Source organism: Ostrinia nubilalis, chromosome Z (genome assembly GCF_963855985.1).
Source record: "Ostrinia nubilalis chromosome Z, ilOstNubi1.1, whole genome shotgun sequence".
NCBI lineage: Eukaryota > Metazoa > Arthropoda > Insecta > Lepidoptera > Crambidae > Ostrinia > Ostrinia nubilalis.
Window position 1 is genome coordinate 10267258 of NC_087119.1, and position 23967 is coordinate 10291224.

The 23967-nt window shown below is 36.0% G+C and overlaps 1 protein-coding gene across 2 annotated transcripts in view; it reads right to left on the reverse strand.

Moving 5' to 3' along the window:
- The window catches only part of LOC135086846 (peptide transporter family 1-like), a 79244-nt gene that overhangs the window by 43549 nt on the left and 11728 nt on the right, over window positions 1–23967 (reverse strand). The window contains exon 1 of one of the 2 annotated variants that reach the window (XM_063981661.1): window positions 16045–16197. The exons of the other annotated variant lie outside the window; for it this stretch is intronic. Within the exon in view, the coding sequence (XP_063837731.1) occupies window positions 16045–16065 (21 nt within the window). The 5' untranslated portion in view covers window positions 16066–16197. Of the gene's footprint in view, window positions 1–16044; window positions 16198–23967 lie in introns of those variants that run through there. 2 annotated transcript variants of the gene reach the window in all.

Genomic DNA, 23967 nt, shown 5'->3' on the forward strand with positions numbered 1-23967 from the left:
CCCATTTAAAACTTTGCAATGCGGCCTCAGGCAATTTTCACTAACATACATGAATATAATCAAAATAATTTCCACACTAGGTTTTATTTATGATCATCAAGAGATATCGAACTACACTAAAAATATTTTATCTAGGTATTTTTATTAGATCCCTAGAATTATCTTTCAGAATATTGCTAATAGACAAGTAACTATTTATTAAGTAAGCATACCAAAATGTAGAGAGCATCGAATATTTTGAATCCAGTAAATGGAAGTCCCTCAATCTATTTTATTAACACGTTCACTGCTTACGAGTATACCTACATACGAGAACATTTGGCCGTATTGGGCATTCGATCGATTTTCATTATATGCGCCAATAACTCGACTTCTATGGGCTAGGTGCCTGTTATCGTATGAAACTGTCGATATTCTGTCAAATCTGCCTGTCATTAACAACAACATAGCTTTGGTACGGAAATTGTCATGGACAGCTCCTATTAACATAATTGTACATAGCGTCGGCTTTGGACCAACTGACGTTATTGCAATCAAACGTCAGTTAGCCGTAGTATTCTGACTCGATTGAGTAAGTATCTACCTACGTACCTATAGCATAATATTATAAGAATGTTTAAATCTGGAGTTTTATGGCTACCGGAAGAAAATGCTACTATAGCCATATTAATAACTATTAGGTATGTTTATTGATTAATATGGAATTGGTTTTGATTGGCAATCTTCTTGAAATTGGTTGAGTAAGTATAATAAGTAGAGCAAAAATCTAAATTATGCACGTGCACGCCAATTCAAAGTAGAAGTGGGACTCCCATCTGGGACCCGACGCTTAGAATCTTCTAAGCGTCGGGATTTGCCCTTTATCGTCAGCATGAGGACAACATTTCAAACAGAAAACGATTAGAAGAAAAATGTAATACTGTCTTATTAACGTCATAACTATTTATTACAAATCAAATAAGTATTTCCTCAAAGAATGGAGTATGTATGTTGAGTTTCCACGATGATGTAAAGAGGAAAACACTAGTTGAAACGCACAATGGCAAGCTGCTGTAAAAGTGTGTATCGGCCTGTCTCGGCGGACGTTTGTGCGCGCGGAAGGAAAATCGTCTAAACACTTGGCGCAGGGAAAGTGTTAAATCTTCGATTGTAATATTTCCAGCTATATGTTATTAATTTACTTTTCAGTTGAACCAGCGATTAGAGGCGTATTGTTCGCAAGGGCATATTTATTTTGCAATCCAGTATAAAGTTTAATAACAAGTGAAATATTTACCAAGCAACGAATTAAAGATAAGGGGATTAAACCTTTGAAGTGGGATACAACGTATCGCATGCACTCAACCATGCATGATGTATTCCAAAACACTTGAAGATGACTCGAGTCGCTCTTATCACGGAATTTAACAAATACTTAATGATAACAGCAAAAAATAGCTTACGGATAATCCTAGTATTTAAACTGTAGACAGCAAGGCCAGACATAACAGTTGTGTAGGTAATACTTATGTGTGTACACCTTGCGGGATCTAGACAAAGCGGCTGTCATGGGTAGTTTGAAAATTAAATTAGCGTTGATAGATAAACTTGAACGGGTGCACAGCAAGCTTGAATGAAATCTAACATACAATCAGGTTTCGCCTTGGATATTTATTACGAATCATGCTAGTTAATTGTTTTGATGATAATTGGCACTTTTGCGTACGCGCCTTACAACTGTCAATGTGTATTCGAGCGTGATTGCTGTCACTGTGAGACTGTGATCCCAGCGGACCTCATCTGTTGTAACCACTGAATAGCACCGAATAAAATGATTTCTACCTATTACGGACTTTTGATGACGGCCGCCGCGCTCTGGTGGCGACGAATTATGCGCTGTCCACTATTGGACATGCATAACAACTGAATTCATGAATACTTTCGTGTGATGCAGCACATCTGTTGCCAATTATATCGGTATTCGAGCTCATCGGTTCGCTGAGGAAGTCGTTATTTTGATAATTAAACAAAATAAGCACCAACTTATCCCAAACTACACATATATTGCTTTTTACATGACACCCGAATGGCTCGTCTTGCAAGGAGATTAGATTAGCCAATTACTGAGCAATGATTTGTAACCGATGTAGTGTGGGCGCTGGCTGTCACACGCTGCCGCACACCGCGCGGAGGCGAGCTCCATAAAAATTTCATCGACTTGTCGCAGTGTTCCAGTTTTTATTACCGATGTTTTTGTTTTGGAAATACTAATTGACCATGAACGATAAGAATGGATTAAGGACAATCGTGGCAATAATCAATACCAATAGCCTTAAGCCGATATTTCGAGGAGATAAAAAGCTAAGTATAGCCATTGCAAAAAGAGCCAAAGTTTTTCCAATTGCCAAAATATCTGCTCCAGTAACGTTGCAAGGTTCTTGATTTTTGTATTTTACCTTTTAACCATTATTAAAATTCGCCGGCCTTTATAATCATTAAGGAATCACGACCGTATGTCAGTAAATTACCTACATCGTCTCACAAGCAGTTAACGGTACAACATGCAAAAACGTCGAACCTTTTTTACTCAATTTTAAGTCACGTTTAATTTGTAAAAAGTTATGCTTCATCACAATCAAATTACGTAAGATGAAATAAAATACTTAGTTTTATCTTTATGTAGAGCCGGGTAAAGTACGGTTAAGTAAAATTCGGTCTCAAGAGAGAGTTCATTGTCACATTCACTTTCCAACAAAAAGTCAGATGATGCAATCTTGTCGACTAGTTGTGCTTTATTTTAGTTATATTCATAACTGTTATAATATAGGAACTACCGCCGTTTTTCGGTACAGGTAGAGTGGCTAACAAACCAGTATTACCTACTAAGCTATTTCAACGTCAATTGAGTATTTTATATTTTATTCATAAATACATAATAGGTAGGCCAACACAAAATTGAAAAAAACTAAATATACCTACTTAATCATTCGCTTTGAACACACTTCATAGATAAATAAGCAATTCGCTTCGCAATATTACAAGTTATACTAGTATTATTATATTGAATTAAGGGTTTGTATTGATTTTATTTTTCAAATATTAAATTAGTAAAAAAAGTACATTCGCTAAGTAAACGTAGACAAGTTATTTCAAGTATAGTCCAGTCAATGAATGCTTTAACGACGGTGTAGAGAGAAATCCGTGGAACACAATTTCTGACCTCGGGACTTTTTTTAGACTAATTAGGAGGTGAACATAGCAAAAGTCCCCGCCCTTAGCCCTTGAGCCGGCGGGGAGAGAGGGGTTTAAAGGTACTACTTTTCGGTTTTTCGCTTAATCCTCAGAAACTATGCGTCCTAGTGACATGACTACTATGAACCAAAAAAAGCTTATTTAATTTGCTACAGGTGAGACGGTCATGTTTTTCTATATCTTTTATAGTTTTCACGGCATCTGCTCTAGAAGGTTTGTAATATTGGAAATTTTATTTTTGTCTTCCATGTTCCCATCGGAAGACAATCGACTAAATCAACATTAAGCCAACATTTTAGACATGCGGGAGCATGTTAAGCCTAGTTCCAGGGAGGGGATTGCACCGTGTGTATATTTAGACGACCCAATTGGAGCCACTTTTGACTCCTCATCACTCAAAAACTACTGTGCATTAACACTTCAAATTTAGCTCATGTCTTGAGACTTGCAAGATAAACATCAGCTTCAAATTTCATAAATATACCTCAAACGGTTATTTAGGTATTGACGTTCAAAAATCGACATTTAGAACACTAAAACCTATCTATCACCTGTGAAATGTTAAAAGGACAATGACCAAAAGTGGTCCAAATGTCCACCACTAATGAGACCTATATTGGTTTATAGTCTATTAAATAGAGATTAACTTTCAGTATGGGACGAAAAAAAAATAAGCTGTCAGTAAAAAGTTATGACTGTATGAAAAATTGTAGTAGTTAACGCGCTAATCTCAGGAACTACTGGTCCGATTTGAAAAATTCTTTTTGTTATGGATAGCCCATTTATCATGGATGGTTTTAGGTTATATAACATCACCCTACAACTAATACGGGCGTAGCAGCGATCACCCGACCATAATTCCAATATTGTTGTCTTACTTCTGAGTTTTTTTTTTCTTTTAGCGAGAATCTAACACGGCACACTAAGCGACATGACATAACATGCATAGATTAATCCAAAATGTGCGATGGATATAATGATATCAAGAACATTTTTCAGATGAAAAGGTAAAAAACATGACTTTTCAATTAGTCATAACTTTTTACTGACAGCATATTTTTGATTGCGGTTTGGTTATAATGAATCAGTATTTAGTAGACTATTTTACAAAATAGGTCTCGTTAGTGGTGGACATTTGGACCACACTCCATACATTTTTGGTCATTGTCCTTTACTGGTTTTTTATTTGTTCCTTTGTATTTACACATCTACCTATCTGGATGCCAAATTTGAACCTTCAAGGTCATCTGGAAGTTGTTAGAATTTGGTCTATAGGTCAGATACGTAGATTTTTGGACGTCAATACCTAAAGAACCGTTTGAGGTATATTTATGAAATTTGAAGCTGATTTTTATCTTGCAAGTCTCAACACATGAGCCAAATTTGAAGTGTTAATGCACAGTAGTTTTTGAGTGATGAGGAGTCAAAAGTGGCTCCAATTGTGTCGTCTTAATATACGCACGGTGCAGTCCCCTCCCTGGAACTAGGCTTAACATGCTCCCGCATGTCTAAAATGTTTGCTTAATGTTTGTTTGTTTGGTTTAGTCGATTTTCTCCTGATGGGAACATGTAAGACAAAAATAAAACTTCCAATATTATGCAGACCTTCTAGAGCAGATGCCGTGAAAACTATAAAAGATATAGAAAAACTTGACTGTCTCACCTGTAGCAAATTGAATAAGCTTTTTTTGGTTCATAGTAGTCATGGCACTAGGACGCATAGTTTCCGAGGATTAAGCGAAAAACCGAAAAGTGGTACCTTTAAACCCTCACCCCGCCGGCTCAAGGGCTAAGGGCGGGGACTTTTGCTATGTTCACCTCCTAACTAGTCTAAATAAAGTCCCGAAGTCAGAAATTGTGTTCCACGGATTTCCATCTATAATGCTTTATTGACTGGACTAGTAGATGAGATCCCGAATTGAGCATCCGCTAAGAAAGGATTTTACGGAACTCCGGGTAAAACGGGATCCACGCGTACGAAGTCGCGGGCGGCCGCTAGTAGGAATATACGAGTACATTACTATATGTACTTTTTGATAATAGTTAAAGAGCATGTATGTATTACATATACTTACTATTTTCGTGATACTTAATACTTACGCAATGATAGCTAAATCTACTCGTATTAACATTCAGTAAAACAACACTGACAGAAGTAGGTAAGAGTATACAAACAAAGTAGTTAATACGAGTAATTAAGAAAATCATAAATAAGTAGAAAGAAATTGACGTCAATTAAATCTATAAATAAATGATGAATATACAACTATGCCAGATATTCCGAAGTAAAATAAGTTAAAGGACATTGTCAGAAACCGCCTAAAAACCGCCCAAAAACATTAACCCATCATAATTATTTTCTATTTTTTTTAATACATTAAGCACCCTTTCATTCTAATGGACACTTAAGCATTGAAAAATTAAATAAATAAGTCTTTTAACGTTTATTCTATAATACTATTACAACTTCCGGACGTTTTGGTGCGTGGCATGGTCTAAAACCTATCAAGTTCCATAATTTTTGCCGATAAAATCTGTACGAGGCATTACCGTACTTTATTGCTGGGAGTCCATGTATAGTGATGTTCCTGCGGCCATCATAGACAATAAAATATCGATTTTGAAAATAAAATAAATCGATTAAACTGCTTTGAAGACTAGATTTGCGTTAAAAGCTAAAAAGATATTGACACTATTACAAGAAGCTATCTAAAGTGTCCAACTGGTCGAAGGTCGTAAATAAAATAAAAATAATTCGGACCATAAACTGATATTCATGGTATCATAACTGTAAAAGTGTCAGAATCCGATGTTGAATCCAATGCCAGTTGAAGTGTGAGAAACATATATCAACCTAGTATAGTTGCCAGTCTCTCATAATCTATGCCAATGAGGGTTTTCGCGATTGAAAAATCCGCCAGATGGCAATACGTAGACGTGAGGTCCAAATGCTGCATGATTGGTTATTTTTGACATGACATTGACAGATATCCACCAATCATGCAGCATTTGGACCTCGCGTCTACGTATTGCCATCTCGCGGATTTTTCAATCGCGAAAACCTTCATTCATAGCACATGTATAATAATAGACCAAATGAACTTTTATAGATTGTGAAAGAGAAGATAAAGATTTTATTATTTTATTAAAATCTTGCCACGAGGTAGTTTTTCAGTAGAAACCAGGATTGGATAATCGCTACAGGCAAGTATCAGAACATTTTATAAATATTTTTAATCGATTATATCCTTGTGAATCGTTTAATAAATTGTCATTTTACTTTTTCAATTAAAACTTTTTCAATCCCTAGTCTTGTCAAACTGTCATAATGTCAACAAATTATAAATGTCACGTCAGTTGACTCAATTTCAGTCTTCTGTGCGTTTATTGTATTTTTATTAATAGTGCTAAAGGGTTAGTACTAAAAGTGAAAGCCTTTTTTCAGAAAGAAAACCAATGTGGTGCCCTTATTATTCATACTGTTTGAAAGTTACAAGTCAGTGATACAGAGTTGCCGACATTATAACTCCGTAGTGATACCATACCAAAGAAGAAGTTTTCCTAAACACTTGTGTTATTTTTATATTAATTCTACTGCTCAAATGGAATAACTTATCCCAAGAGACCGAATATAAAAAAAACCTCTCCATAGAAATTATCACCATCACGAGGATGTGAATTTTTTTGAGAATTTGATATTGGTCCTGTAAGAAAAGTAGTTGTATTTCAGTAGTAGAATCAACCCTTCTTGTTTCATCAGCAAGAGTAACTATAAAAACGCCCTGTAGGTAGGTATTATTAAGCTGAAGAGTTTGTTTAGTGTCAAAGACTCTCACACAGTGTAACTTAAATTGGCATATTATGATAATGAACATAAAAACTTTAATAAATATTTATGTTAATATTTTTTCTATTTATTTATTTTCCCAAAGCTTCACAGTGACAGCTGAAACAGCAATACTGTTGTAAAACTAACGGCGTTTACCCGTGGTCCCCCCAACATGTCCCCCTGGTGGGTCCACGGGAAATTTTTTTTACCCGTTGTCCCACCGTTTTGAACAGTTTTTGCCAGTGGGTCTACGGGTAATTTATTTTAACCATGGTCCCACCGCACAGTGGTAAACGTTGCATGTCATCTAGGTATAATTATAAAAAAATCTATAATTATTAATTAACCATAGATTTATAAGACTTATTCTTAAGTTCATACATATTTATTTGAGAATAAAGGATACATCGAAATTAATAATTGCAAGAACATTTTTTATATCTTCACATCACACAATGTGGGTTAAAGTCACTCATACTCGGCGTTTGATATTTCATGCCAGACATGTCCACTTATACAATGTGTCCGGGCTTGTAGTGATCAAACTTTAAGGGCATAATCTATTCTACAATTTTATCGATGAAAATATACTTTTATACTTCTTTTTAAGTTATTTTCCAACACAAGAAAAACCAGGTCGTTAAGGTATGTTTAATTTGGTTACTATGGAAACCGCTGGGAAGGGGTATCTTTGTTCAACAATTACGTCGACGAAACTAATAAACGTAGACTAATAAATTTACATTCGTTTTGTAGAATAGCTCAAATTCTAATAATACAATGCAAATAAAACATAAAGAATATGAGGTGACATGCAACGTTTACCACTGTGCGGTGGGACTATGGTTAAAATAAATTACCCGTAGACCCACTGGCAAAAACTGTTCAGAACGGTGGGACAACGGGTAAAAAAAATTACCCGTGGACCCACCAGGGGGACATGTGGGGGGGACCACGGGTAAACGCCGAAAACTAAACTTGGAACAAACTGTTACAAATATTTTACAAATTAAAATAAAACCGCATGTTGCTTTACTTTCTCGTATAGGTAATAAATGTAATTAATGGCTAGATTATTAATGTTACTTTGTTACCCTCAATAGTGAGGAGATCTTATAAAATGGTAACCCTTTCATTGTCATTCAAGTGCTCTTTCTTCGCATAGGCTTCTGTGATTTGGCCAAGGGCCACACACATTGCGATAATATTATGCGACATTGATTTGACAGCAGCGGAGTGAAGTCTTGCGACTATGAAAAATGATACCCTGTAATCGTAGCGCATATAGACATAGACGGGGCGGGGCACATAGCTCGTAGAGCTGATGGCCGCTGGGGCAGGAAAGTTCTTGAGTGGCGACCACGAAGCCGAAAGACGTAGCGTGGGCAGGCCTCCCACTAGGTGGACCGACGATCTGGTGAAGGTCGCGGGAGGTGCCTGTATGCGAGCGGTGCAGGATCGGTCTTCGTGGAAATCCTTGGGGGAGGCCTTTGTCCAGCAGTGGACGTCTTTTCGGCTGAAACGAACGAACGAACGATACGTATTACCACTATTTACCAGACATTACTATTTATTGCATACTCGCCGGATTACACGTAGGAGCACGCGCGTTACAGCTTCGGCCTTGCATTATTATAAGATCTTGTTCCGCCCTTTTACGAACTTCCTCCGTGAGGATATCCCCGCCGAATTCTATGATGAACCTATCAAAAGTCATATTCTGCAATATCAACCCACCACAAGGTGGACCGACGACCTGATAAAGGTAGCGGGAAGGCGCTGGATGCAGGCCGCTACCAACCGTGCGATGTGGAAGTCATTGGGGGAGGCCTATGTTCAGTAGTGGACGTCCTGTGCCTGAAATGATGATGATGATGATGAAATGAATGAAAATGACAAATCTTCGAACGTGTATAATACCGTGCCAAAGTAATCATATTTTATAATTTTGGCACCTTAATAACTATTATTATTATTTTTCTAAATTTTCATATCTCAGCTCGGGGCTGGTATTTTTTTTAAATCATTTACGGGCGTTGCCAAGTGAATGATTTTATTAATTTGTTGTTTCTGCTAAATCTGGTGTAATTGTAGAGTCATCCTGAAGGAAGCGGCGTACTATTCGGCATGTATTTAAGATAGCTGCTTTTTGCATGGTAATATAAGTGTGTTCTGGGAGTTCTAGTAGTTGTATGCTGTGATGCAAGTGTTTTGGTATTACCCCGGTACTAGAGAGCACCAGAGGCACAATATATACTTTTTGTAAATTCCAGATCCTTTGTATTTCTTCTTTTAATTCTGAATATTTGTGGATTTTTTCTGATATGGATTTTTTCAAATTGTGTGTGTTAGGGACGGCTATATCTACTAGGTAAGCAATTTTGTTATTTTTGTCTACTATGGTGATGTCTGGTCTGTTACAGTATATTGTTTTATCGGTTAATATGGCGCGGTCAAAATATAATTTGTGACTGGGGCTCTCTAGGACGGCTTTAGGTGTATATTGATAATATGGTTCTACTTTAGGGGGCAGTAATTTATATTTAATAGCAAGTTTTTGATGGACATAGTATGCGATTTGATTGTGTCGGTGAGTATAGTCGTTTTGGGTCAAAACTGGACATTATTATTATTATTATTATTATTGCCGTTTTTGTTGTAAAGATCATGCAGCGCTACTTGCGGATATTATTGGAAAGAAAACTATGTGGGCTCTAGATCTGAAGCCGCTTTAACGAACACGAAGTGCTCATACAATGCGGCGTATTTTCTTCCAGTCTTTAGTCAGGACATTAGTCGAATTAAAACCCCGGTTGAACGTGATATAGCCGCACTAGAATATGCTTTTTTGCATAATCGCAAGACTTCGTTCCGGTGTCGACCGAATGTTATCATGATGTATGTGGCCCAGGGGTTACCGTAGCCGCTAAGGTTTGAAACTTCTTGCTTAAAATATTGTAGTCTTTGGCATAGACTACGACGGTAGTCATGGAGATATAGTTCCAAAATACTGAACTGTCCTGTGCATGACATTGACAGTGGGGCGCCACCGTCAATACCGAATCGCTAGTTCCGATTTTTACCATGTTGGAAACCATATAGTTGAACGATGGTAGCGCCACCCTGTCATTGAGTTTGGCGGGACAGTTCAGCGTGGGTCATCTATAGGAGTATGTTATCTCGTGTCAGATGTAAATGGTGAAAAGAAAACTCATGATTCGTGTTATTTTTATGCAATATGTAGGTATTTTATAAAAGTGGAACCCCGAGTGATCTCCAAAACCCATTCTATTATTATATACGATTCGGCTTCGATATCTATAATACAATAGGAGTTTATTTCATGTGTCAGATGACAAGGGTGGAAACAACCTACGATTCATGTTGTTTATTTACGTGCAATATGTGGGCATATTATAAAAGTGGAATGCCGAGTTGTATTTCTAAAACTTGTTCTATTATTTTATACTATTTGGCTGCGACTCGGCGTGACGACAATACAAAACATTTTTCGCGAATCGGTGTTCATACATTCACACAATACATTAGACGCCATGTTGTCATAAACGACATATTATAAAATCGCTGTGATTTAATATTCTTAATCATTAATTTTATGGCAAGTGTCCATCAGGAATCATTGTTCTTACACACAGAATCGTATTATTTCGCTTTCGGGTAGTAATATGTCAAAATTGTTGGTTCTTAGGCGAACAATGTATGGAGAACGAACATTGTCCTTTACTTTGGACATCTAAATAAATAAAACTGCAGGCTTACTCAAATGCATTCTATTTTACTTGTCATATTACAGAACAATGTTCATTAAGTTATTATTAATTGAAAAAATAAAGTTCTAGTTTTAGTCAATTACTTACTTTGAAATGGAAGTAGGTATTTATGTGTCTTGTTATTTTAAATAATAATTGCAAATAATATCATGTACGGACGACAGCGCATCAAGGTGAAACTGCGAGCCTTCATAAAGCAGTTGGGATAGTTGCGCCTTTGCATCTAAAATCTACTACGAGTACTTATCTAAAAATAAGTCGGGTTTTCCTTCCTGACGCTATAACTCCAGAACGCACGAACCGATTTCCACGGTTTTGCATTCGTTGGAAAGGTCTCGGGCTCCGTGAGGTTTATAGCAAAATAAATTCAGGAAAATTTAACAAACGAAATTCCACGCGGGTGTAGCCGCGGGCGGAAAGCTAGTGTAGGTATAAAGTAGTTTTATTTTCTGTAGACTGTACTTATTAAATATTATTTTATATTGAAATATATGCTCGGCATCATTAGAGATAGCAAACAATCTGTCTTTTACTCGCTGGCGGAGGCCGTTGACTTATTTTCAGCTGGTTGAAATAAATTATGAGTCAATCAGTTGTTTCAGTCGATAATTAATTCTCCGCGACGTGATATTAAAAATAATAAGGCATAAGGCAGTTATCTTAAAAATCAAGTCTTCTAACCAGACAAATAAAATATAAAATGTAGGGTAGTCTTAATATCGCTACAAACATGCCTCTCGCGTTCACTTCGGTCATATTATAGCAATTATAAAATAGCACGAAAAGAATCGAATTTTATCAATGTCTGAGAATTAGTGATTGGCTCTCTCGTAGATTTGGAATTATGACTGTCTACGGTTTGCAAGCAGGCCACACGTAGCACTAGCAGTGTAACATAAGTCCATAATTCACTTTAAATTTTCGGAAGTCACCTTACTTCGGGTATACCACATTCCAAAGTTTATACAAAAAGCCAATTGGTCAAAAACGAGTTATTGCGACTTTTATTACATGCTTCAACCGCATTTTCGTGATTTTTCGCCTGTAGGTACTTCAGCCTAAGTAGGTACTACCTACGAGTAAACGTTTTTAATCTCGAGTACACTGATTATATTGAGATATTTTACACCACCACAGGCTTTAATCTGTGTAGGTATGGGTTAAATCTACTTTTGAGATCTAGAACTTGATCGCTACTACTGATCTCATCTAAACCTATTTTTAAATGCCCAAATGTTATTCGACACTTCGGGCGATAACACTTTATTTGCAAACTAGCGACCCGCCCCGACGTCCCGCGGGTCACTCTATCTATTGAAAAAACCCCGCTTAAAAATCTGTTGCGTAGTTCTAAAGATCTAAGCATACATAGGGACAGACAGCAGAAAGCGACTTTGTAGAGATTAGGTAGCATCTATTACCACACTATTATACTTTATATATATAAAAGAAAGTCGTGTTAGTTACACCACTTATAACTCAAGAACGGCTGAACCGATTTAGCTGAAAATTGTCAGGGAGGTAGTTTAGAGCCAGGAGAAGGACATAGGATACTTTTTATCCCGTTCGAAATTTAAAAAAAAGTCTGCTTATTTATTGCCATTAAGGCGGAACAAAGTTCGCCGGGTCAGCTAGTATGTAATAAAGCTTAATGCTGTATCATCTTCTACGCCTAACGTGTCCATCCGATTTCGGTAGATAAGTATGATTTGCAGTTTGCGGTTATGGTTTGCGGTCGACCGAAAGGACACCCACACTACAGCTACACTCACGATATTAGATGTTATCTGACTGAATTTAATTTCACCAAATCTATATACCTACTCTTAAATTTATAAAAGCGAAAGGTCACTGACTGACTCACTCATCATGAAATCTCAGAAATTACAAGTGCTAGGAGTCTCAAACTTTACATGGGGATTCCTTTTAGAACGTAGGTGCTCACTAAGACGGGATTTTGCAAGATTCAACCCCTAAGGGGGTAAAACGGGATCCACGCATAGGAAGTCGTGGGCGGCTGCTAGTGTTTAATAATTCATACTAGGTTTTTCCCGCAGCTTCACTCATCTGAATATAAGGATAAAATGAGAACCGTTACGTTATAGTTTTTCTGGGACAGACAGATATCCCTACATATCCTATGTAGGTATACCTTTTTACTAACCTTCATCTAAATATATTTAGTCGTCAGGTTTAAGCGTGAAAAGGTAACAGACAGACATAATTACTTTCACATTTAACTAATATTAGTACGGGGATTACGAAACATTATCAGTTTATTGTTTTGTTTGTTTTGTTTAAAGTTTTAACGAAAAAAATGATTCATTAAAGTAAATTCATTAGAGAATACTTTCTATTTTTTAACACTCGTTTAAAAATACAAAAACAACATTAGTGTTTGTTTATCAGTAATGTTTAGATCATTAATCAAAACTAAAGAAACCTATTCATTATATTAGTATTAGTAGTTTAGAGTTAAGTTTGCCTTAGTTTAAAAAAAATTGTTTATTGTATTCTCGTATTATCGAATTAATTCAGAAAATAATCTTAGCTTTTAAGCAAGAAAGAGCTTCTTGCAGACCTATAAAAATACCAATTAGCAGGGACCCACTCTTTTTTTAGGGTTCCGTAGTACTGACAAGGAACCCTTATAGTTTCGTCATGTCCGTCTGTCTGTCTGTCCATCTGAGGTTTTGCTCGCCGAAAAAGTGGTAGAATAATATTTAGAAAAAAAAAATTTAGGGCTCCCTTACAATTACATGTAAAGTGGGGACATTTTTATAATAATATTGTTTGACATCATGAGATGAGATTTAAATTGGACTTTGGACATTTTTGTTACGAAAATTGATATTACAGATTATGGTATCTACCCAGAAAACCTGCCGAATGTCAGATAAGTATGGAGATCCCAAATAATCTCTACTTCTGAGAGAGGTGTCCAGATAAACATTTACGTAACTTTTTATTAGTTATTGTATTTATTTCTGACGTTATTGTATGTGACAGTAAATGATATTATTTATTACAGCTATGATTGACAAGTGTTTATGTAATTAATAATGATAAACGATTTGCATTCGGTAACATACTCGTTAGCAAAAATAAGTTACAATATTTATTTATTGTTTCTTTATGTTTTTCAGGTTGTGTTTTCGTTACTTAATATGCATGTATTCACTTTTGACTAACAATTGTGGATTGTATTGTTATATTACTGTTTTCGGTGAATTGTAATATTGTATAGCAATCGTTGGACCATGTGATTCGTTTACCGTTACAAATGAATTCACCATTTTGTTTCGATAAGAAAAATACATTCAGAGTTGCTGAAGAGGTTGCGATTTGTTCATTTTATTACAACAAAAGATGGACTTGACTGCACTACACCGGACGCATCAATTGTGTAGTCGATTGTACGTCAGACTTTACATTCTTGTTGCATAATACCACCACCAATTACAACTACGTATGATGTCAATTTCATATCTTGATGTGCATCGTACACTGCTGATAGGTACAAAGACGAGAGAGCTGCGCCGAAGACCATAATCCTCTTAAAGATATTGCTGTTAAACGTTTCTAAGAAATAATTAACAGCTTCACCGCGTCCACAAGTACGTTTCACGATTGAAAATCATTAGACGCTGGAGATCTACGAGTTGTGCTAACTACAATTAATTAATATTTTCCTAGCGAAACAAATGATGTTTGTTACAATGCAGTATTAAATTGCATTCGATTTACATTCCTTTACAAGCACGTGTGGAATACATCATATTTAACAATTGTACATCAAATTTGAACGGAGAGTTGTGTAGTAATCATTACCAGCGAAAGTCGGGAGCCATTCCTCTGCATTCGGGCCACTAATTGTGATTTGATATAATAACATGTTGCATGTTCACAAATAACTAGAAATTTAGTACCGGTTGCATTTAACACGCCAATTAAGTGGACTGTAAATATAATATTTTTTCAATTATCTTTTACTAAGTAAGCCACCAGCCAGCTTGATCATCAGAACAGCTCTAAAAGACAAAGTAACTGGGTGGTCGACACCATCAAAACAATAATTATCTAAAAGCATTTAATTTCAGCCCTGAGAACCTAATTACTATACTTAATTAGCAATTAACAAAGATTTTAAAACCGAGAACTAATTGAGATCCGATTATAATTAACGAAAGGGTTACAAGTTTCCATAATCTACACAATATCTATCGCCTTTTGACAGCTACACAGTAATATCAATTGATTGGTGGTGTCAAGCCCTATCTGGATTGTCATCTGAGTTGCAACACTTCAACTCAAACTGATAAAAACTATGAAAAAACGCCTATGAAACGGAGATCCGATTGATTACCAACAAATACCAGAAAAAACCCTTGAAATTGTTAGAATTCAAAAAAATCGAATTGCTCCTGCATGTGGAGTGGAGACTCAATGGCTTAATGATGATGATGATGATATCATAAACAACAATACTCAATAACGAAACCCACATCACAGCTTTACTAATACTGTAGAAATCCGTAATCATTTTCTCAGTAATTACATATTTACTTGAGTAAAAAAACTTATTTATATTTGCAAGTAAGAAGCACTTTTACACGTCCCAGTATTAACCCTACCACTGCTTCAGGACAATAAATGGGCCAGCGCAAGAAATAATTACTTAAATAGGTACCTATTTTAGGAGTAAGTGTGATTGGTAGAACTCATGTAGGTATTCCTTTACAGTTACTAATAATGATATCATTGTTCTTTATTAAACCTACACGCTTGTAACAAAGCAACCATAAAAACACTGTAACGCATACATAACAGATAACTAGTAAATATAATTTTACATACCCATCAATTATAGGACATTACTTATATTTTAAAATATGTAGTATATTTCTTTAAATAAATAAATTGATTAGCAGTTTTCTTAATTGTCATCTACTTACCATTTAGCAATAAACTACGTAATATGTAATGCAAAAAAACAAATTCTTTTAATTTAATTTTACGTGTGAACTATCATTCTTTTTATGAATAGGAACTAAATCGCCCAAAATAGTCAGAAAATTTAAAAGTAAACATAAAAACAAAGTCGCTCATAAAAGTCGCAGAGAAGGGCTAGATTATTTACAAAATTTATGAAAGGTAGGTCCTCGAAATTATAAAATAAATAATTATACTAACCGTCGCTCCTTTGTCTTCCATTTTGTATTTTCAGAGTCTATATCACATATGTTTTTAATAAAATTGTTTGATCAAGTTTTTCCACTGTTGTGAATTACGAGAGCATAATATTTGAAAGTGCCGCGCGGATGAGCGTGCGGCCTGCGCGCGCGCTTGTACCGACTGACAGCGGATCTTCCCGAGCTGACGGACTATCCACCACTCTTGCGGTGCCAATAGTTTCGGCTGGCACGTCAAGTTATAGCAAGCATCTTAAGTACGTGTAATAGGAGCGGATTTGCAACAAAAATGCATCGTGCTGTCGTCTGTACGATTTCGTTACTGACCATGTGCGTCCAAATACGCTTCGATTTTTGGGCTAACGAGGACATTTTAGCAATCATTATAGTCTGTTGCTGCAATTTATTCCAATTTGCTAGTTTCTATTCTGTAGTCGGATGAAATGTTGTGATAATAGAGTATACCTAGTTATGTCCTCCAACATGCCATCACGCATTATCCAAGTACCTAAATAAGCATTAAGATAACGAAATAAGCATATTAAGCATATCATATTACAATAACAACCTAAACTGCTGATGCTGAGTCGGAATAATTGAAATCAACATCCTGCAGTTCCCGGTAGACGCCTCACGCCACCGGACCGATAATCAGCCCTATATATATAAGGAGCCCGTGATGATGGTATGGACACATTAGATTCTAGGCTTCCAACTTCGAAGCACATTAGATTTTAGGCTTCCCACTTCGAAGCACCTTAGGTTAGTTAGGCTAGTACCGTTCAATCGCTGAACACTTAGTTGTAATTTTGTACTTTATAACTTCATTAAAAATCATTGAAAGTTTAAAGTTGTAGTTTTTTTATAAAGTCTGCTCGCCGCACAAACTTGACTGGCGCAGCCGGTAGGATCTCGCGTCGCGATAATCAAAGTATAACGATTATATCGGTCTTGAGCAATCGCGGTTAGGCTATCAAGTCTACAACGGCGGGATCCACGAACCAAACAAATAAGTCAAGCGGCACCAACACCAGCAGCAGCACCAGCAGCAGCAGCAGCACCAGCAGCAGCAGCGGCACACCGAGAAGATATGGGGGTGAGCGGCAAGTGAGTAAACCTCTTCGCTACCGTTTTTGTACCATTCTTCCCAAATTTTTGTAACGTTCTTTATCCCAAATCATAATAAACGTTACTGCTCGTAGTTCCTTCCACTTCAAGGATTACGCCAGCGCTTAGTAATAGGAAAGAAATATTTTGAAATTGTTTATTTTATCAGAAAATTGTTAATTAATTAAAATGGAACGTATAAATGTTATACCTAGTGAAATGTTAAATTTAATACCGACGTTTGAAGGCGACGGTCAAACATTGAATTTATTCCTAAGGAAATGTAAATATGTTATAAATATATATAGAGGCCCTGATGAAAATGTAACACAAAACAGTTATGTATTTCATGCGATAACTAGTAGATTAGTAGGACGCGCAGCGGCATTGTTAAGCGAGCGCGAAGATATTAATACATGGATAGCATTAAAACAAGTGTTAACCCAGCATTTTGGAGACCCCAGATCGGAAGCTTGCATAGCGATCGAACTAGAACAAATTAAAATCAAACATGGAGAGTCGTATAGCGAGTTATGTCATCGTATTCAGAATGTTAAGAGCACACTGATGTCCAAAGTCAACATGATTGAGGACGAAGGCATTAAAGCAGCTAAAGTAATTATATACGATAATACCGCGTTAAATGTCTTTCTATTCAATCTAACTGAAGACATGATTAGAGTAATTAGACTTAGAGGTTGTACCACATTAGAACAAGCCCTAAGCATTGTGACTGAGGAGGAAAACTTCCAATTTCAGTATAATATGAAAAATAAGAACAAAGGAGTCACACCTACTCCTAGTAAACCCAGTTTTACCCAATCTCAACCGGCATTTAAACCGAATTTCGTATCGCCAACTCAAGCATTTAAGTTTGGCATACCTTTCAATAATAATATTCCATTCAAACAAAACTTCACACCTTTCAAGGGTATTTCTTCGGAGGCAAAATTTTCGATGTCTTTGGGTATAGTTCTGTAACCAACTAACAAAATGGCATGCAATATTTTTTTTCGTATAGCTTAGCTATAGCCCTATCTGGCGCAAATTACATTTTTGACATAATTGCTGTCTTTGTACAAAATAAAAATATTTGAAGTGTGATTCTCTGATTCATATGGTGTGTCCGTTAACCATTTTCCGGAACAAAATGGTTGATGTAGCATTTTCCTTTTGATATATCAATATAAATTAAAATTATTTCGAAAGCTAATGAGTTGTCCTTCTACAAAAAAAATGTGTCATAATTTTAATTAAGTTAGTTTGTTCGTAAAAAAATAAATAAGCAGTGTCCGGCATAAAATACTGATTCATATGGCGTGAGCTGTTCTTGACCATAACTGGTCCGGTTTTAATCATGAGAGCCTGGTTTCTGGCGTGGAGGCAAGCCCATCTAGCAACGGATGAGCTAGAAGGCAGACGTGGAGCTGGTTGGCTTAGAACCCGGTGTGACGAAGGCAAATACTTGATTCATCTGTGCTTGGTTCAGGTGGCATGCTGATTACAATGCCTACTTTATAAAATTACATTATTGCATTAAAAATCTAATCTGTCTTTCTTGTGATGCTTTTGGGTTATATAATCATACTAGCTTTCCGCCCGCGGCTTCGCCCGCGTGGAATTTTGTCTGTCACAGAAAAACTTTATCGCGCGCGTCCCTGTTTCAAAAACCGGGATAAAAACTATCCTATGTTCTTTCCCGGGACTCAAACTATCTCTATGCCAAATTTCATCAAAATCGGTTGCGAGGTTTAAGCGGGAAAGCGTAACAGACAGACAGACAGACAGACAGACAGACAGACAGACAGACAGACAGACAGACAGAGTTACTTTCGCATTTATAATATTAGTTGGGATAGAAAAGTGACAACACTGTAGTCTGTATGTATGACAAGTTTTGCTCGATTTTAGGCAAAAAACTGATTTATCTGTGCGTGATTCATATGGTCAGGGCCCTATATGAATCATAAAATAAATTAGTTTTTGGTCTTTCAAGCACCAAAAAAGGGTTTTTTAACTAAGAATGACATCCCAGACTGCATCTCACTTAAGACCAGGTGCGATTGCGGTCTTGTTATGAATAAAAAAACATTATCATTTTTATGTTAAGAATAATTTGTGTTTAAACAGTAAATAAGTAGTATATCCGTTAAGCTAGCAACCATAACACAAGCATATTTGTTGCTTATTTTGTAGCTAAATGGCGCTGTATGAAATTGCCCAACGATTTATTTATTTTTATTATTATTTCAGCTACACTTATGGCGTCCATAGCACATAATAATATACTGCTGAGCATAGGCCTCCAATGATTTCGAGATTAACTGATTGCCATTGCTACAACCTCTATAAGCTCATCTCACCTTCTTCACCTTGTAGGTGGACGTCTTAACAACAATAGCTTGGATAAGTGATACAGCTCGGTAGAGTCATCTAAAATACCTTAGTGCCATAAGATGAAAGTCTACATCCAGTGTATCAGTGATGACAAATTGTACTGAAAAGCGGCCTCTCACTGTAGGTTTACGAACCACAAAGTTGCATAGTGTACACTGGAGTGGACTATGCTTGTTTTTTTATGCAATGGAATCTGTAATGAGGAGATCCGTAAACGATCTAAAGTCGCATGATGGCATAGTCCGATGTTTTAGCAAGCTGAAGTGATAATGGGCAGGACACATAGTATACAGAAATGATGCTATCCCATCACGTTTCTGGAGTGGAAGCTACGTGCCGGAAAGCTCAGTGTAGAACGTCCTCCCACAGGAAGGCGCAGGATGCAGGCCGCTACTAACCGGTCATTATGGAAATCATTGGGAGAGGCTTATGTTCAGTTGAAATGATTATGATGATGACAAAATATTATGGATGTATACTAAAGTTTAAAAAAAATGTTTTTTCACGAATTATTGTGGAATCGTTGCATTTGTTCATAACAACAGATCATTGTTTTTGTTATAATATGATTATTTTCTTAATTTAGAGCCAATTGTACATAAATATCATAAATTTTGTTTCTATTTTTGATTAATATGTAACAAATTCTGATTCATATGGGCACAAAATATTTGAACGTCGATATCTTGAAAACTACATTACAAAAACGAGTCCCTTATCCAAATATATGTTATTGGGTGTACCTATTTTCATACGAGTCTATGTTACAAACCTAAAATTGAATTTGAAATTTGTCCATATGAATCAGCCGAAGAATGCGATTTCGAAGAAGTGCCCTCAATAGGTTTAACCCTGTAGCGTTGCAGTTTTGCTGTTTTTCACAAATTTAGTTTCTTACTCGATATTTGGATTTAGGATACCACTAGCGACATCTATTGGCGTGGTTTGGAATTAATTTGCAATAGATGGCGCTTTTTGCTCAGTCAATTCAAATATATTTTATTGAAACATTTCCTATGTTTTTATTTTGATTATTCTGTTTTTTAATGGAATATTTTCGGTGTTCTGGGAATTGTTTTCATCATGGTTTTTGTTAGTGTTTGCTTTTTTAAACGGCGAAACGGAACGTCTCGCGACATCTTTATGACTCGCTGCTGTCAGTTGAGCTGTCAAATCACTTTGGAATTTTGGTCGATCTTGCGCAACCGCAATTTTATTATTTTCGGGGATGTAATCCCCCGTGTTTTTCAAGTCGTGTGATGCAGAATGCATCCACGATAATTTCTTAATATATTTTTAAAATAAACACACATGAGGTAAGTTCCCGTCGGAGAATTTATTTATTTTTTCGTGATTGATAATTTTCGTATTCCAGTGCGTGGTATCTCATGGTGATCGTTTCTTTCAGAGATTCCCTAAATCCTGTTCGGATGAGGGTATTGGGATGCTGAAGACTGTGAGTGAAGCTTAAATTAGCGAACAGTTTTCGTAAGTATTTTTGTTTCCCATTGCGGGTTGTTTCATAACCTAATGCCACGTTCCACATGTGAGCTGCAACTCTTATTTTTTATATTATGTTGGGACAAGTAAGTAACATTTTTTTTGTTAGGTTATATTTATTTTATACCTACACTGCTTTTGGGCCTTATAGCTTATAACCTTTAGTTACTTACTTTAATTATTTTGTTTTTTCATACAAGACAAACACAGTTTTAGTTTAATTTTAGTGTTTATTAATTTGTACTCATAATAAGTAAGTACATAATGTATTTTTAAAGTACCTACCCGGATTTTTTGTTTAATTAAAGCTAACTGATAACTTTAATATTGTTTATGTTATGTACTTAGGTAACAAATTGCTTTTGTGTCACCATGGACATATAACTTTTATTTTATGTTACCTAGTACACATTAGTTTGCATTACATAATGTTAGCATAATATTATAACTTTTATTTGGAATTAATTAATTTAATTTGGCTATAATTTTGATAACTTAAGGCAGATATTCCTAATAGTTATTTAGGCATTATACTGCAGTGTATTATAGGTTTGGTACATAATGTTATTACTGGCTAGTGAGTTGTTTGTGGGTACACTTGCTAACTTGTTAATTTTTATACGGGAATAACTTAATTGTTTATTATTATGGTTTTGATAACGGTTGAAAGTTATTAATTTTTAGTTAAGTGCCTTTCTTCTTGTATAACTTTTTTTGTAGTTTAAATAATTAATGATAATAATTTTTCATTTAACTTTTGGAAAATATTTTTGCCACTTAGTTTTTTTTTTTTCAAAAATAATTTTATTAGGCTACCTTCTTTAAGGAAGTTTTTTTTAATTATAGTTATACCAAGGTTCTCAGTCTTAGGCCTTAGGATTTTTTATTTCTGGGTAGGTAGGTACTTTGCTTTGGTAACTAACTTGAGTTTAGTTTTTAGATTTAGTTTTTTTACACACTCGTATTGTGTAATGTTTTCCTGTTGGTATTTTATTAACGGATTCAATTATAGCAAAAAATTTTTTTTTGGACACAATCAAGTTGTCGGGTAACTGCTACATACTTACTAGCCTCGGTGCTTTATCTGTAACTTAAAGTTCAGATTTTTTTTCCAGAGATATTATCTCTGTGTTTTTGTTCTGTTTTGTGTGAGTGCTATGTATCTCCTATATACATGCCTCGTTTGTTTTGTCTTTTCCAGGGATGACATCATGTGCTTTTATGCACTATTCCCTGTGTTTTGTGTTTTGTTGCGATGACGTCCAATTTATATTGTGGCCAGCGACATTTTTGTTCTGTGGTTTTTAACCCAGACATTTTTTCTAGGGATGACATGTGTTGAAATATACACTTTCCCTAGGGCCCACTGGATGGCTATTCCAGAAAATATGTTAGTAATGGCCGAAATAGCCTTACAACGTTACTGGGGATTTCGAGTACCACTGGTTCACAGTTGGGACTCTATGGGGATTTTGAATGCAGGTGGCAAGCAGTGTAATTTGAAACTGATGCTTACAGGTATGAAAGAGAGGTATGAAAGATGATTGTATGTTAGTGTTGGGTTTTATTTATGCTCGGACAGCAGAGATTGTTTTAGGTTTGAAGAACATCAGTCCTGGTAGTTGGTTTTCATCTGGTTTGTTTTGCTTAGTGAAAAGTCAGTTTGTTTTGTTCCTGTTATGTCAGCATACCCTACAACTCGTTGTTTGTTTTCTAGATTTTTTTTTTCAGTTGAATTTTCTGCTGGAACGTTTTCTGTTTGAGGTCTTTCTGCGTTTAGACACATTTTTTTTTTCTTTTTCAGTTTGTAGTTCGCTGAGGGCAGCTCAGATTCTTTCTCCGTGCGAATGTCTAGGGGGGAGGGTATTGTAGCGTTGCAGTTTTGCTGTTTTTCACAAATTTAGTTTCTTACTCGATATTTGGATTTAGGATACCACTAGCGACATCTATTGGCGTGGTTTGGAATTAATTTGCAATAGATGGCGCTTTTTGCTCAGTCAATTCAAATATATTTTATTGAAACATTTCCTATGTTTTTATTTTGATTATTCTGTTTTTTAATGGAATATTTTCGGTGTTCTGGGAATTGTTTTCATCATGGTTTTTGTTAGTGTTTGCTTTTTTAAACGGCGAAACGGAACGTCTCGCGACATCTTTATGACTCGCTGCTGTCAGTTGAGCTGTCAAATCACTTTGGAATTTTGGTCGATCTTGCGCAACCGCAATTTTATTATTTTCGGGAATGTAATCCCCCGTGTTTTTCAAGTCGTGTGATGCAGAATGCATCCACGATAATTTCTTAATATATTTTTAAAATAAACACACATGAGGTAAGTTCCCGTCGGAGAATTTATTTATTTTTTCGTGATTGATAATTTTCGTATTCCAGTGCGTGGTATCTCATGGTGATCGTTTCTTTCAGAGATTCCCTAAATCCTGTTCGGATGAGGGTATTGGGATGCTGAAGACTGTGAGTGAAGCTTAAATTAGCGAACAGTTTTCGTAAGTATTTTTGTTTCCCATTGCGGGTTGTTTCATAACCTAATGCCACGTTCCACATGTGAGCTGACACTCGTATTTTTCGTTTCAGATGCGGGATTTCAGATTTTACAAGATTTTATAATTTAAACATAATATTTTGATGATATTTCATATATTTTAATTCCTCTTCGTTTCGTATGAAATATTTCTCCTTTCTAAACTGCTGATCTCTTCGCATTTCCTCCTTGTCATCAAACCTCTGTCTCTGCAAGAGTTTGAACGCTTACCTGTCGAAGAGATGCAAGAGCTTGAGGCCGTGGAGGACGCTGCTTGTAACCTAAAAGTGTGCGAGACCCGTTGGACCCCGGAAGAAGAGAGGAACGTTCAGGGTAACGGCTTATAACCGCATGGCTTCCAAGGTACCCACTTTTCCATCCTT